The 17,405-nt window shown below is 45.2% G+C and overlaps 1 protein-coding gene across 1 annotated transcript; it reads left to right on the forward strand.

Annotated features, from left to right (window-relative positions):
* The first annotated feature begins 9,566 nt into the window (after nucleotides 1–9,566).
* LOC112887137 (ABC transporter G family member 11-like) lies at nucleotides 9,567–16,373 on the forward strand. Its single transcript, XM_025953229.1, has 8 exons — nucleotides 9,567–10,155; nucleotides 13,056–13,135; nucleotides 13,367–13,831; nucleotides 14,400–14,486; nucleotides 14,556–14,684; nucleotides 14,827–15,018; nucleotides 15,104–15,190; nucleotides 15,537–16,373. Exons 1-8 carry the CDS (start codon nucleotides 9,669–9,671, stop codon nucleotides 16,164–16,166), a joined length of 2,157 nt encoding a protein of 718 aa, XP_025809014.1. The 5' UTR covers nucleotides 9,567–9,668; the 3' UTR covers nucleotides 16,167–16,373.
* Nucleotides 16,374–17,405: the final 1,032 nt, after the last annotated feature.

Genomic DNA, 17,405 nt, shown 5'->3' on the forward strand with positions numbered 1-17,405 from the left:
AGGTCAAAAATTCAAATTTGCCGAAAAAAGAACTTCCATAACGTCGGGTTCTTCGACCCCGATATTATACACGAGAAAACGGTAGAGCAAAACCCTGAAGAAATAGTCAATATTATATACAGGGGGTTGCGTAAGAATAGCATGTGTCCCTTCATTCTCTTGCCATACAACCATCAGTGAGTCGTTCTTTGTTAGCCTCTTTTTTTCAATCCCTTCGTATTAATAATACTATTTAATAACTATTTTAATCAACATTAATTGGTTATGCGTATGTATATGCACAGCTTTCATTGGATATTGCTTTGTATTCGGATTGACGAGCACAAGGTCTTGGTGTACGACTCGTTAAGGCAAGATAAATCAAAGTACCAAGATCTCATCGAGGTGGTAAATACTGCATGGCGTCGCTACCTCCGCAAACACATAGGCTTGCCCATAGGTGAAATCGAGCCTCTTTGTTGGGTGACTGATTTTCCGGTATGAATATACTCTCGCTACTAATATCATTCGCAATAAACATCAGAAAAATTCTATATCTTAACCCACATTTGTCCATAGTGTTGGAGACAGGGACAAGGAAATAACTTATGTGGATACTACGTATGCGAGTGGATCAACACTTTTGCAAGTGAAAAAGGGCAAATGACAGTGGAGGCATTCAATGTACGTGAGCACAATCACATCTGCTCATCATTTTAATTCATTATCTTTTATTCTCATGTTTTTTTCGAAAAATGTGACAGCGTTGGCGGATGAAAGAAGAACTCATTGAAATGGCTCGGATTAGGGCAATTCAAGAAGCTATATGCGGATTCCTGCTCGATGAAGTCATAAATCCTAAGGGCGAATTTTATGGTGATGTCCGTACAAGCGTCGCCGAAAAAGATCCGACGACGGGGAAGCTGATAAATTACTATAGTTAATGTTCTTAATAATTTGTAATATCTCAAGTACTTTTAAACTCCTAAGTGTTCCATACATGATGAATATATATATATATAATATTAGTGTAATATGCTGTCCTAATATTACTGTGCAATGCAAAAAGTACGATTATGTAGTCGCATACGGTAGAAATACGCATAGCCATACGTATAAAAATGAAAAATAAAAGATAAATAAGAAAAAAGATTTAGTGCCGGCCAGTTATACCAGCCGGCACTAACCTTACTGCCAGGAGCAGGGTCGGGTCGGGCACGTTAGTGCCGGCTGGAGTAACAGACCGGCACTAACACGCGCCAGTTAGTGCCGGTCAATAAAGCCGGCACTAACGGCTGTCACGTTAGTGCCGGCCATTTAGTGCCGGTCACAGGGACCGGCACTAAATCTTCCTGTGACTGGCACTTATGTGCCTTTCTCCGGCAGTGTGTGGTGTCCCATTGGGCCTTGTGGCTATAGATGTACATTTGGGCCGGGCTATACGGGCTGGCACGAAGCACGACGATTTTGGCCCGGTCCAGGCACGGCACGGCCCGACTGTAAACGGGCCCGGGCTGGCACGGGCCCGGTCATTGGGCCGTTCTTGGGCCGGCAGCTGAGCACGATGGGCGGCACGGCACGGCCCGTGTAACTAGCGGCCCGCTGAAGTCCGTGGGCAGCACGGTCCAAATAATGGCACGGCCCGAAAAAAAACGGCCCGTATAGAGCCCGTATATATATACCCGAGTCCCCGTCTCCCGACCTAACCCTAACCCTAACCCGTCCTCCCTCCCTCAGACCCTCAGTCCCTCTCCCTCTCGTGGCGGCTGGGCTGGCTTAGCCCATGGAGACACCCCGGCCTCCCAATGGAAATGGGTTCCGGCCACCGCCGCGGTCGTCCCGTCGGTCTGCTAGAGAGGGTTCGATGACGGGTGAGAATGCAGAGTCTCTTGACCCGATCTCTATAGATTACGATTTTATGTTGCAGGGAAACAACGACGACGCTTGTGGTGGAGATGCCGATGGACGTGATGCCTTGTTCGGCTCTGATGTGGGTGGCTCTGCGACTCAAGCTCAAGGGGATGATGCAAATGCAACAGGGGATGCTGCAGCAGGAACACCAAGCACAGCAGCGAGCGCACCTGCTCAGAGTCAGAGCCAAAGGACTAGGGCTTGCACCTCTGTTTGTTGGAACGACTTCGAGCAGCTGTACAAGATGGTGGATGGTAAGCGACTCAGGTATGCTGCTAAGTGTAATTTCTGTAAGAAAGTCTTGACTGCTACATCTGGTGGTGGCACTGGTCACTTGTTACGGCATCAAAAGGCTTGTATTTCTAAGGCTGCTCGTACTGCTAAGACTCAATCTCAATCAGTACTTCAATTCAATTCTGATGGCTCTGTTCGTAATTGGGAATATAATGCTGATGTTGCTCGTATGGAACTATGTCGTTTAATTGCTAGGTTAGATCTTCCACTTGGTATTGGTGCATATGATGCTTTTGTTCACTTTATTCAAACTGCTCATAATCCTAGATATGTATCTGTTTCTAGGCAAACCAGTACTAGAGACTTTGTTAAGCTTTTCAATAAGAGTCGTACTGTGCTTATGGAATGCTTTAAGTCCTGTTCTTCTATTGCTATAACTTCTGATATATGGAATGGTAATGCTAAGGAGGATTACCTTAGTGTAGTTGCTCATTATATCAATTCTGATTGGGAGCCAGAAAAAAGGTTGATAGGTTTGAAATTGATTGATGTTTCGCATTCTGGTGTCAATATTGCTGAGCGTATTAGTGTAGTGATTGATGAGTGGGGTTTAAATGATAAAATCTTTTCTTTTACACTTGATAATGCTTCTGCCAATACTTCTGCTATGGATTCTTTGACTCCAAAATTTTCTGGATATATTGGTTCTTTATTCTTGCATCAAAGATGTGCATGCCATATCATAAATCTGATAGTTAAGTCTGCTTTAAAGCGTTTTAAGCCTTATATTGATGCATTTAGAACTGCAATTTCATTTGTCAACTCATCTAACCAACGCATTGCTGCATACAAATCCTATTGTATTGCCATGGGGGTACGCCCTAGAAAGTTTGGTTTAGATATGGACATTAGATGGAATTCTACCTTTCTCATGCTTAAGCATCTTATCCCATACAAAAGTACTTTTTCTGTGTTTATTGATACTCACTACAAGCAGGTTACAGGTCAGACCTTACTAACAGACGATCACTGGTATGTTGCTGAAAAAATTTTACTATTCCTTGAGTTGTTCTATGATTCTACTGTTGAATTATCTGGAGTTTATTATCCCACTGCACCTCTTATGCTACATCATATTGGTAGTATTGCTAAGCATTTGAAAACTTATGAGAATGATGATTTGATTGGTCATGCAGTGATTCCTATGAAACAAAAGTTTTTTAAGTACTGGAAAAAAATACCCTTGCTGTACTCAATTGCCTTTATATTGGATCCTAGATGCAAGATGAGAGGTTTTAATAAAGTTTTAAACCTTCTTAGTCAATTTACTGATGTTGATTATTCCAATTACTATGATAATGTGCGTGCTGAGTTAACTAGAATTTTTTGCAAGTATGAAACAAAGTTTGGTGCAGTTCGTTTACAGCGACAAAGCCAACAAGCATCAAGTGTTACTGGAAAGAAGAGACTATTGTTTGAAATGATGTATGGTGATGGTTCTGAAGTCATTGAGCCATCAACCTCCACAGCGTTTGAATCTCAAGGTTCTGAGTTGGTAACGTACCTTGAAAGTGAGACGGTTCACCAATATGATGATGAATTCAACATTCTTAATTGGTGGCAAATTCACAAGCGTATATACCCGGTACTTTCTATCCTTGTTAAAGATGTTATGACTGTTCCTGTTTCTACCATTAGTTCCGAATCTACATTTAGTCTTGCTGGCAGGGTCATTGAGGAGCGGCGGCGACGTTTGACAAGTGATATGGTCGAGATTTTGTCTTGCTTGAAGGATTGGGAGCTTGGAGCAGCTAGGGCGCAACACAATTTGGTGGACTATGAAGTGGAGAATGCCTTCGAAAATCTGTACCTAGATGAGGATTGAAGAATGCCTAAGTGGGAATGAGTTGTTGCTGTACTCTTTTCCTTTCTAGGGTTTTCTCATGTAGTTGATATGAGTTTTTACTTAGAAAGGTTTTTAACGAGGCAGCAAAACGCTTGTACAACTCATAACCTCACAAAGGCATTGAACTTTCAGTATTTTGAGACTTTATTCTGTTCTTTCTATTGAGAATGTGTGAAGTTTGATTATACTGTTTGAAATTTGATTATATTTTGAATCATTGAATGTTCTGAAAATGAAACTTAACTGTAATATTGATGTGAAATTACTGAAGTTCTAATTTACGGGCTGAAATAAGGGCTCACGGGCTATTGGGCTGACGGGCTAGACGGGCCAAACGGGCTGGCCCGGCACGGTTATACCGGTGGCGTGCCGTGCCTTGGGCCGAGACCCTCGCCCATGGGCCGGCACGGCACGGCCCGAGGTCCTAATCGGGCCGTGCCGGGCTGAGAAAAAAAGGCCCGAACCCGGCCGGGCCTGGGCCGTGCCGTGCCGGGCCGGCCCGTTGGCCATCTATACTTGTGGCAGATGACTTCTTGGATATAATCTTGGATTCAACGACGCCCCTGTTCCTAAAGGAGTCAGGTTGGTGTGTGAGTTTTGGGTCCGTTATTTCTTATCTGGATGGCATGTGCCATGGTACATTTCTGGTGATTCCAGTGGAATATTTGAAGTTACCTCTCTTGTACGAGTTCACAATAACAATCAAATCAGTGATGATTATAAAATGAGCCCTTATATTATTCAGTTAGACAGTATATAGATATATCTATGTGAATCACGTGATGTGGAATCATGATTTTGTCGATTTATATTAAGATCTGTGCTTTGTCTGATGGCGAGATATATATGGTAGAAAAGTTTAAGGTGTCATGCAGCCGCGAGCCACTCGCTAACTGAATAATTAGTACTAAAGTTCGTCCATTCAATTAGTACTCGTTAACCTTTAATCCAGTACTAAAGTTGGTCCAAACTATTTTAGTATCAGATCCAAATTTAAAAGCTCCCGGAGTTATTTTAGTACCGGACCAAGACACCAACCGGTATTAAATGTCGTATTTTAGTACCGGCTGGTGTTTTGGTCCGGTACTAAAATGGCGCGGCCATTTAGTACTTGTCAATGACACCACCTAGTACTAAATGGTGATATTTAGTACCAGCCCGTGTCTTGATCCGGTACTAAATGGTCCTCTACAGGTTCCTTCAAAAGGAAACCATCTCCCACCTAGTCATATGTGATGTATAGGTGGGATGATAAAAAAGCTACACACGAGGCCGAAAGCTGTGGGTTCGAATTCTCACGACCGCGCACATATATTTACGCGTGAAAAATTTGCGTGACTTGTGACTTGTGTGGGCCACCCAGGGGTTCGTAATATTTTTTTGTCTTTATTTTTAACCTAAATGCGCTGTTTAGTACCGGCCAGCTTGTGCCGGACGGAGAACCGGTACTAACGGGGAGTTCCTACCCGGTACTCGTGTTAGGATTCTTAGCAGTGACTATACCACAGCTCCGAAATACCGTCGGAGGTGACTCGGTAAAAGTAGAAGATTACTATTAGTCGGTAAAGATTTCTAACAATCTATCAGTCGGTATATAAAGTTTGCCAACTAACCATCCGCTGGTATTTATAGTTACAATTTCCATTGCATCATCCGTCGGTATTTCATAGTATCTAGCTTCAACAATCAGTCGGCATATGGGTCCAGGGCCCTTTAGGCTGGCTGCACCGGCCCACTTGTGCGCACAACTAGCTAAGCGGCCCATCGGCAGCCACTCGACGCCTCGTAACCCTAGACTCCCCCGAATTCCCTAATGAAAGAATATCTAGGCTCGTTTAGTGAATTTTCATTGATTAATGACACATACTTATGAACTAATGTTATCAATAAGTATGATGAGCAGGTACTACTACAGGTGATAGATGAGCTAGGCTATGGAGATGCATAACCAAGAAGTAAATAAAAATTGCAAAGCGAAGACTCATGAAGCTTTAAATTACTTTATCTTTTGAAATTGAGTATAGAAATACCGTACTATTATGAGAAACATGAAATTTACTCGCTTTGCATAGAATAAGGTGCTCAAGATGATCTAACAAGCTTATCAGAGACACCTTTACACTCACACAATACTTAGAATATCTTTGGAGTGTTTTCTGCAGAAAAGTTTGGAGTTTCCGGAAGCTTTTCCGGAGTCTCTGGACATAGAGCTTATGCGGAATGTGTCCGGATTCCAGACATATACGGAGTCTCCACGCATCTCCGGAGTCTCTGTAGGTGGTGTCCGAAGTCTCGAAAGATTTCTTCAGAGTCTCCAAAACTTAATCCTGCAACGGCTAGTTTTAGGTGAAAGGGTATAAATACCCCCTCCACATTTCCTCTCTCACCGACCAGAACTCACTTGCCTCACAAGAGCCCTCCCCACTCCCTCCTTCGCCTTCCAAGTAAGATTTGGTGACGGAATTGAAGGAAAATTGAAGAGAGAACAAGTAAGAGTTAGTGAGCTGATTTTCATCTCTTGAGCACTTCGTTCTTCGTCGAGCCGGTGGATTTCGTATTTGTTACTTCGTGTTGTTACTCTTGAAGCTTCAAGCTTCTAACCGGTTAGGCGTCGTCCGTCGAGCACCCAAGCTTGTGGTGTGCCCCATGATGTTTGTACGATCTCTACATCCTAGTAAGTGACTTTAATAACTTTGGGGTTGCTAAGGGGTGGCTTCATAGCTCAAGAAGTAAATGTTATTCTTGGGTGCCTCAACGGAGACGTAGGTTCCTTGTGGGTACATGAACTTTAGGAAACAAATTCTGGTATCCTTGTGCATTTACTTTATGATTTGTTGAAGTTTTTGTTGCTTACTAGATTTCTAGCGTTTACTCGCAATCTACTCGTTGGAAAAGTTTTGACAGTAGGGAATTGGTGCAAAGGGTGGAAACAAGTCTCTAAATCTTGAAAATTCTTTCGATCTACTTTTGGTTGAGGTTTGATTAGTCGTATTTTATTTCAGTAGTTTTATTCGGAATCTCCGAATATTTCTTCGAAATCTTCGGAACCTATGGAGATTTTGGACAAATGTCCGGAAACTCTGAAAGTTAATATTTATTTTAAGTGTTGTAAATTATCAATTTTGACTAAACAACACCCTCTAGTCGACATCTAAATCGTTTCACCCGCCGCGCCCTTCCTTACCAAAATGCCGCCGCGGCGCGCTGCTTCCACTAAACCACCACCTCTGCGGGCTCCTTTTCGAAATCGCCGTCGTCTCCCAAATCGCCGCCGCGACGCGCGCCCTCCGACCTCCAAATCCATCGCCTCCTCGCACTTCACGCACGGTCACCCTCCGTTCAACTGCTGCCGCCACCCAAACCTGAGCGAAGCCGTCGTGCCGTCAGGCCGCCAAACTTTGTGCTGCAGTCGAGCCGGCCGTCACCGAGGTGCTCAAGCTGATCCTTGCCGGATTGTACTGGATCCGTCCGACCACCCCGCGCCACGGGAGGGCTGCCTGCAGGACCTCCGCCGCAGCATAAGGCCGGCAGCGGCGGAGCCCTGCAGCCTCTGGCCTAACGGTGCCCCCATTGGGAGGATCCTCCACGAGCTCGAGGGCACACGCCAGTGGAGCGATGCACTTCTTAGAAAATTAGGGGGGCACCTAATTAGGTACTACAAATTTCAATTGTAGTTAATAAACTAGCTCTAACAAATCAGGCTGTTGTGGAAGATTCTCAATTGTAGTTAATTTACATGAGTTATAGACTATAGTTACTTTTGAGATTTTTAAATAAAATTAGGTACTAGAAACTTCCTCAACAGCCTGATTTGTTTCTTAGAAAAGGAACCTCACTCTCGGCTTCAATAACTAGGTTATTACTTGCGACCGAGAGAGATGCATTAACTATCACTCCCAGTTCTCACAGATGGATTAACTTCAACTCTCATTTCTTACTCACAACCATAATTGATGATAGTTAAATCATCACTCTTGGTTCACCCATTAAACAGGAGTAATAAGGGTCACATATTTGAAGAATACACTTTCTCACAGGCCGGTACAAAGTTTAAGCTGAATATGCCTCTCCAAATTGATTTAAACTTAATATACACACCTTAAAAGGGCTCTCGATAAGAACTATTGTAGCGACTGATATTATCCTTCTCTCGCTCTCAACATTTATGCCTTCTCATATATTTGATCAGCATTTACGTCTTCTTATAGATTAATATTTGATCCGATATATATAATACACATTCAAGTGTGCCCAGGCACGGTCGCGAAAATAATACACATTCAGATGTTTCCCTATCTAGCAAATTCAGGTTTCAAGTGACCCATTCTTGCAATGAACACAATTACAATCAAGTTGTGAATCAAAGTATTGTATTATAGTATTGTTGACAAAATGGTCTGTGAGGTCGGACATATACACTGAAAGTGACATCCACTCCATCCCTTGTTTGCACTAGCTTACCAAAATACTGTGTGATGTCAGACATCTACACTAAAAGTTACATCCACTCCTTCCCGACGAGCATAACCAACCCATGCGGACCGTAGGAATCGAACCTAAGACCTTTTGCTTCATATATAGTTTTCTTATCATCTACGCAATATATGTGATTCTAGATGAAATTCTTTTTTCTTTTAAACTAACCCATAAAGAATCCTTTAGTCCCGATTAGACCCTAACTGTTGGATCCAGGACTAATATCTACATTAGTCCTGGGCCCAAATATGGCCGAGACAAATGTACGGGATCAAGCAATATGGTGTTCACTAGTAGTGCTGGCATCACTAAAATAGTCAGCAGACTTATTCCACATGATGAAAGTGACAGTGGTACAAATTCTTACCATAGTAAAAAAACTACGGCAAGAATTTGTGTTTTTGGCAAGTAACCATATATTATTATTACAAGATGTCTCCACCAATACAATCTGCCAAGTAATTAAGGGGAGTCGGACTGAACAGCGTGCCGGACCTAGCTAGACTAACCCAAGGTCAGCACGCTACTGGCGGACTGGCCCGTACTTTACGTGTACCTGGTTCTTCGGGCAGGTTAATGTGATTCCCGGAGATGCTGCGTCGATCCGAACTCCGGAGTCATCATCCATCCCACGAATCGGTTGCGAGGTTCCGGTCACCCCTTTGCTCCTCCCTTGCGTCGCGTTCAACCACCAAAGATGTCACGGGAGGCCGGCCGGCCAGCCAGCCAGCCGCGGGGTACTGATCCCATGGATGATGATGGACGTGTGCCGTTACCAGCGATCCCCGTCCAGATTCTGACCGGTTTAATGCGCGCACGCCGCGACCCCCATCTAATAACAACCAACTCCTCTTGACCCCTCCATTGTTACTCGAGGACCGTGTAAAGACACCTCTTCTTCGTACGCGTCGTTATAGTATGATTTCATTTTTTCTTCTTTTTTTTGCTTCGGTTTTCCGTGATCGAGCTAGGAGCAGCCACGTCGTCTCCTAGGTGTCGCCTGTTCGACGCCCGCCTATTAAACCGCGCCATGCCAAGGCCGGTAGCGGTAGCAATCTCTCTTGCTTGGGCGGCGGGAGTGGAACAGCTCGACTCGTCGCCTCGTCGGCAAGCACGGAGAGAGCTGACCGCCGAAAGCAAGGTAGCTTTTAGCTAGCTAGCCATGGCGGCCACGTCGCCGCTGCCGCGGTGGGCGCCAACGCCGAGCCCGTCGCGGCCGCTCTGGCGCTGGGGCGGCGGCACGCCCGACGCTTCCGCCCGGGCGGCCGCTGGCCGCGGCGGTGGCTGGTCGCTCGGGAGCGTCTTCGCGTGGGCCACGGGCGGCGGCCTGCACCGTGGTGGCGGCACCGCGTCGAACGGATCAGGAGCAGGAGCGCTAGCGCCGCCCGGCGGCGGCGGCGGCGGCGTCTGCGTCCCCGGATCGGGGTGCGAGATGATGCCGCCGGCGTCGCCGTCGGCCGCGGGCGACGCGGACCCCACAGTGTTCCTAACGTGGGAGGACGTGCGCGTGACGGTGGCGGGCGGCGCCCACGGCGCGCCGCCGGTGGAGATCCTGGACGGGGTGAGCGGGCACGCGCGGCCCGGGGAGGTGCTGGCCATCATGGGCCCGTCCGGGTGCGGCAAGACCACGCTCCTCGACACCCTCGCAGGTTCGTCCATCTCGTGGCGCCACCTCCCTCGCTGCTCACATCTAAGCTATGCCGCCGCTCTCAAGTCTCAACGTCAACGTATGTCTCTCATCCATGCAACAATTAGCCCCCATGCGTTAACGGTGCTGTAGATTAACAGTTCTCCCTTCGTTCTCCGAGGAATAGTTGCATGATTAGGTCCGCTGTAGATCCATCCAGGGACCATTCGTTCTCCGTCCGTTCTTTTTTATTAGGAGAACAGGGGAGAGCATCCCACCTTGGTACTATTCACGATGGAGTTTCTTGCAAGCTAATAAAACATGCGGTTCACCAATTTTACAATAACCTAACACAATTACACAACACCTAGGATAGGGAAAGGACAATACGTATACACTTGGAAGATGTGCATGTTTCATGGCGAAGGACGACCACCGATCGTCAATGAGAGCCACCGCCGAACAACATACTCGCTAGGTACAACATGATGTTTGGTAAAAAAATAGTTCATTTTCAAAATAATTAGCTTGTCTTAATTAAAGTCGTATAATTAAGGAAAGATGCCGCATATCTCATGCCCATACGTGAAGTACAGTTAGGTAATAGGAGTACCCTTGTTACTAATGTTCTGCGTGGTGCCCTAAAGCTGTAGGGCCGGGGCCGGCCGGGCTCAGCCCCATGTCACGAGTTGTCATCAATCCATCCTGCACCCCAGTCAGCAGATACCGACGTGCATGCATGCTTTGCCAAGGAATACGAGTGCTCCTGTGTCCATTTCCATACACTCCTAGTCTTCGCCTGCGTCATTGTAGGATATCCGTATATGCATGATGTATAGTAGTAGATCGAGTGGAGTAGTACTTGACGTCGCTTCAGTATTTTCAGTGCTTTCTGTCTTGCTAGGCTCATCATATGATTTCAGAAAGTTTAGACACAAGCATGTGATGAACTCATGACACGAGCTTAAAGTTCGTTCAATTTATTAGGTTCTTATTTGGACACGTCTCATGCATAATATTCCACCAACTGATGGGAAAGTGCACTTGTTTTTTCATTGATACAAGAAAACTGCTGTTGGCATGCACAAAACGCGGCTGATAGCTGCTGTATCTCGAAATGGACCAAATAGAGAATACTGAATAGTGAATACACAAAACTTAAAAATGCCCTATATTTCAGATTAGACAGAATTAATACTCTATCAACAGACACCGCACAGTACTAAAAACCTACTCCATTAATACGATGATGGTTTGAGTCGTTAATGTTTTGGCAAGAATTTTAAACGGAAAAAAATAAAAACAAAAAATGGAGAGAGAAACGCATAACTGCCAGCCCCCTCCAAGCTGCCACTACCACCACAACTACGACCTATCAGAAACTAACCCCAAAAGGTTGCTAAACTCGGAACGAAATTGCATTAAAAATTCTTGAAACCAGTTTTTTCTTTAAACAACGAGTTCTCGGGCCTCCATCGCGTGTTCGCCTGCCAGCCCCCCGAATTAATGGCTCCGCACCAGCTCTCCGCATTGACACCATTAATGCCGGTCGATCCGACACGCCATTGAGTGACCGCTGCTCTTTTATTGAGGGCGCCACAGCAGAAATATTCTGCTCCCATCATTTGCAGATTTATTACTCCAAAAGGAATCATTTGCAGATTTCAGTTCCCTTGGTACAATTAAGCACACGTCACATTGCTGTTCAAGGTAGTACCATCGGCATGCATGCGTGGGCACACGGCCCACCGTTGCCATTGTGAGACATACTATATATATCGTGTCTTGTGCTCCGGTTTGCTGTAGATCGATGTAGATTGTAGGCTAATAATGCCGTGCTGGTGGTGGTTACGCGTCTGTGTATGATTAGCGAGGAGCCCGCGCACACTTGCTGCGCGGTTGTTAAGATATCCTTGTTACCGCAGAGTCGTTATCTGAATGGAGTGGGCAGATCATCGAGTAGGATTCTGCTCGACATCCGCAGGGGGTACGTCTATCCATCACTGTAAGAAACAAAGGCCAACATCAGTTAAAATTGGGGGGGGGGGGGGGTTATAAACTGAAAATGTTGATGATGTCTCCAGCCGTCATGTGTGCCAAGACCGGGTGAAGACGACGGAAGAAACTTTGCTGCATTATAACTTCTTCCACCGTTATGGCAGTGTACCTTCGGCCAACCTTGCTGGCTAATTAATGGTCCTCCTCCATGGATGTCAGACTAATTAAGTTTTTCATAGAAGATATCTCAACATTTTCTTTTGTATTGGTATATCTTTGAAGAAGGAAATGAGAAAACATTTTGAGGGCGTAATTAACTTACGCATTATCACAAACATGGAAGACTCTATTTCAAGCTGCAAATCACTCTTCAGTCTTCATATGAAAACTATTGAATAGAACTCTGATTCTGACGAATCCTATCAATACTGGTTGGGTCGATCTCAGATGTTAAAGCTCATAATATTCCTTTTCCATACCATAGAAATGGGCCTTGCAGATTTTTTTTTTGAAGTTTTCATCTCAAGCCTTCTGTCATAAGTTCATATTTAACATAGGTTGCCAACTATTAATTTTGTAATTAAAGCTGTGTTAGTTTAATGAACTCTTAAGATTCATTGCAAAACTAATCAAAAGATTGTATTTTTGTTGGACATAAAAAAAATACAAATAAAACATACAGCAGGCATCCCTGAAAAAACGTGGACAATTTAGCATGTTCTTTGTTGGGGTGGTAGGGAAAAATGCAGTTACAATGGAGTTTCAAGAGGGACGCTTTCAGGATTAAATTTTGATACAGTTTTAGTAATTTGAATTACTATGTCTCCTCTTCTATCATTGGTCAGCTTTTCCGCAGAAAACATTAATTTCCACCAATTTTTCCTTTTACTGTATGTAACAATTGACATTACCATTTCATTGCAGGAAGATTAGGACCTGGCATGAATAAAACAGGGCTGATTTTAATCAATGGCCGGCAGAAGAAGCTTGCCTATGGAACCTCAGTAAGACCAAAAAAAAACATCTACTTCGATACACCGGCTATAATTTTTTTTTCATAACATTGGTGACTTTTTATGGTCACAAAGAAATAGTAAACATGTATGAATTAAACAGTATTCTAGACTTCCTTTTTGCAAGCTACTACAGTGCTTCTAAACTGAATGTGTTATATTCAGTAACCGGACTTACAAGTTTACCTCTGAATACTAATAATGCAATGCAACTCCCTGAAGGCATACGTGACCCAAGACAACGTGCTCATGTCGACGCTGTCAGTGCGCGAGGCCGTGTACTACTCGGCGCAGCTGCAGCTGCCGGACACGATGCCGGCGCCGGAAAAGCGGGCGCACGCGGACAGGGTGATCCGGGAGATGGGGCTCGGCGACGCCATGGACACGCGCATCGGCGGGCGGATCACCAAGGGCATCAGCGGCGGGCAGCGGAAGCGGGTGAGCATCTGCATCGAGATGCTCACGCGGCCGCGGCTGCTCTTCCTCGACGAGCCTACCAGCGGGCTCGACAGCGCCGCCTCCTACCACGTCATGAGCCACATCACTCGGATCGCCGTCCGCGAGGGGATGACGGTCGTCGCTGCCGTGCACCAGCCCAGCGGCGACGTCTTCGAGCTCTTTCACGGGCTCTGCTTGCTCGCCGCCGGCAAGACGGTGTTCTTTGGGACAATCTCCGATGCCACTGAGGTGCCATTTCTTCTCTCCTTTGATGCTTTAACCTGTTTTCTTCGTGAATTGATCAGTGGCTGATTGGTGTTCCGCGTATGCAACATGACCGAATGTTTTTTTTTTCTTCAAAATAACGGCCCAAAGCTTCTGTTAGAACAGAACTCATATTCACATGTGTGATGAACAAGCATAGGAAATTAGTAATGTTTTCCAGTTTTTTTTATTTACGAGGTTCAGGATCATGATGAAGCATAGTCCCAAATTTTATTAGGAATGTATGATTCTCATATGTCAAGTATAAATTGAAATTCTTGCATTACTTCTTCACCTGACACTGGGTTTTCATTGAGGATAACGTGGCTTCAAATTTTGGATGTATTTAAGAAGAGTTTGGCTATGACCAAAATATCTCATTTATGTAAATTATAATATTTTTTTCTCATCATCAATCCATGTCGCCAAAACCATCCATGATACATCACCCAACTATGAATGTGTGGCAGTGAGTCGCTTGATGAGTGGTTGCTGGAAGCTTCAGAATTGTGCTGCAAATTGTAAGCAGCTGACTTGAATTGATGCCTTGCAGTTCTTTACTCTGAACGGCTTTCCATGTCCACACCTGAGAAGCCCATCCGACCATTTCCTGAGAACAATCAATAAAGACTTTGATGAGGTATAAATTCCTATAAATTCTAACAGTACAACTTCACTTGCCATTTATCTAATACCATGTAATATACAGGAAATTGTGGAGAGTTCTAAAACAAACAGAAAAACAGCAGCTGAAGCAATAGACATTCTGACGACCGCATACAAATCCTCCAGTTATGCAGAAAAAACTACGTATCAAATAGTTGAGATGAAACACATGGTAAGTTGAATTCCTGTAAGGTCATCTATCCTGTATCAATAAGAAAATTCGGAGACTAATATGAAATGTAATTTACCGGTCTAAACATGATTACATGAGAAATTAGTACTACTGCTTGTTTTCCTAATATGTTCCATTATAGGATGGAGCTTCATTTAGGAGAAGAGATCAAGCAAGCTTCTCCACAAAGCTCCTTGTGCTCACAAGGAGATCATTCTTAAATATGCACAGGGACATAGGTTACTACTGGATGCGTTTGGCCGTCTATATGGGCATTGGATTATGTCTTGGCACAATCTTCTACCAAGTCGGCTATAGTTACAGTTCTATCCAGGTAAACAGATGAGCATAATTAATGTAGGGCCAGATAGAACAAATGTCTCATATGTATAGAACTGATAATGTCACCAATTTTGCAGAGTCGATGTGAAGTAATAATGTATACCACCGCACTCTTAACTTTCATGGCCATTGGAGGATTCCCATCTTTTGTAGAGGACGTAAAGGTTGCTTCTTCACCCATCCAAAAGTGGTTTTCTTGCTGAAGATAGTTTTATAAAAAAAATGCCATGAAATAACTTAATGACATTCAGAATATAGCCAACACAGAATTAGTTGAGTTATCTTTACTCAGAACTAGAAGAAATTCTAGCATGTTGAGGAACCATATATATACTAGTGGTTCTATTTTGCAATACCAAAATGCTACATTCTCCCTTTATGGACTAATCAGTAAAAGTAAAAAAGGTAACCTCCATCTTTTACTAGTTACTGTGTTATTAGCACATAGGTGTTACTCTCATCACCTTAATTCCGAGCGCACTTTTACCAGAATTCACACGCTTGTTTCAGGTATTCAGAAAGGAGCGGCTGAGTGGGCACTACGGCGTGTCAGAATTTGTGATCTCAAACACCCTTTCAGCCACTCCGTACTTATCTGTCATTGCTGTATTACCCGGCGCAATGCTATACTACCTCACTGGACTAACAAAGGGCGTGGATCACTTCACCTACTTCGTCATCGTCCTTTGCATATGTTGCCTGCTGGTTGAGAGCATGATGATGATTATCGCTGCAATCGTTCCGGACTTCCTGATGGGGATCATCATCGGAGCTGGAGTGCAGGGGGTGATGATGCTCAATGGGGGCTTCTTCCGCCTTCCCAGCGAGCTCCCGAAGCCGATATGGAAGTACCCTTGCTACTACATGTCGTTCCACAAGTACGCGGTGCAAGGATTCTACAAGAACGAGTTCATGGGGCTGACATTCCCAAGTGATCAGCTGGTCGAGACCAATGCCACCATTAGCGGAATTCAGATCCTGAAGAGCAAGCTGGAGGTGGAGATGGGGTACTCGAAATGGGTTAACCTCGCCATCCTGTGTGGTATGATGGTGATATACAGGATCATCTTCTTCGCTATTGTCAAGATTACTGAGACAATCAGACCCAAATTGGGAGGCAAACTAGGATGTGTTAGATAGGTGCCTTCTGTTCATGTTTCTTTTTCGCATTGTTCAGTCAGTTTTCTGGCCCAATTATATTAACCCCACCATGTCTCATCTTAAGGTGAAGCGGTGCGTGGTATCTTTATTGTGGGAATAATCAGTAAAACCACGGCAAAAAGAAATTTGTATAGTCTACGAATAAATATGGATATGGCACCGACATACAACAATCCGATTTCGTCTTGTGTTTGGCTATAAATGCTCTGTTTCTGTGTCCTCAATTTGAATCATCTGACTCTATTTCTTGGCTGTTCCCGGTCAGCGGAGGCAAGGTTCCTGAGGTGAGCAGCCGCAAAAATCTTCATTACCAATTCCATATCGATCTGACTCTCTTTTGAGGAGCAGCCGATTCGCCGTGGATTAGATTAATCCCGTCACTCTACATCCAATTTTTCAAGCGCTTTTCCGTTGGTCTCGGAACCCGCAAGAAATTGATTGGTGTAGCTGTATCCACGTCATATAATTTTGAATTTTACACCATGCTGCGTAGCTTTATCTGATTTTTTTGATTTTTGGTACAGGTTTCATCGCGTTCTTTCTTGTTGCGGGAAACTAAAATTTTGAATGATCTCTGTCGGTACATACAGACAGGGGTACCTCCTGCTAGTGTGTTCAACCCGAGAGGCGCGAGGTTATCCGTAACCTCGCACTAAGCTTTTGGGTGATGGGGCGTACGACTCGGGCCTGACAGCCGGAGACACGGTCTCCGGACTACCCCCCTCCACGTTCTAGCAGGTCCGGTGCCTCCGCGTGCCCATGAGAACAAGGACCTAAGGAACGGCTACTGCGGCCATGGACCACCGCGGCGTGGTCTTGGGCCCCTACGTGTGGAAGTCGGACCCCTAGGGGACCTGTGCGCCTATGCCAGCTAGGGCGGCCCGGACCTCCCTTCCCATTAGGGAGGAGGTCCGGTGCCGCCACATGCGCCTGGAGAAGCGGCCGCTAAGACCAGCACCGCCACGTGTCCGGTGACAGCTAGCCTTCTGCGGGAAGTCAGCCTAACTACCGCATTAAATGCGGGTGGTTGGGATGCGCGTGCCCGAGACAGGGCATGGGCTACCCACTGACATGTTGGGCAGATATGCTGACACCACGGTAAGCCCGTCAGTTACCGAGGCGTTGCGTCGCATCACCGCACCGCGTGCGCGGGCGAGCGGCGTGTAGTCACATCACAACCGCTGCGCGCGTGAGCGAAGGGTAATTATGACCTGCTGC

The sequence above is a fragment of the Panicum hallii genome, chromosome 3, assembly GCF_002211085.1.
Source record: "Panicum hallii strain FIL2 chromosome 3, PHallii_v3.1, whole genome shotgun sequence".
NCBI lineage: Eukaryota > Viridiplantae > Streptophyta > Magnoliopsida > Poales > Poaceae > Panicum > Panicum hallii.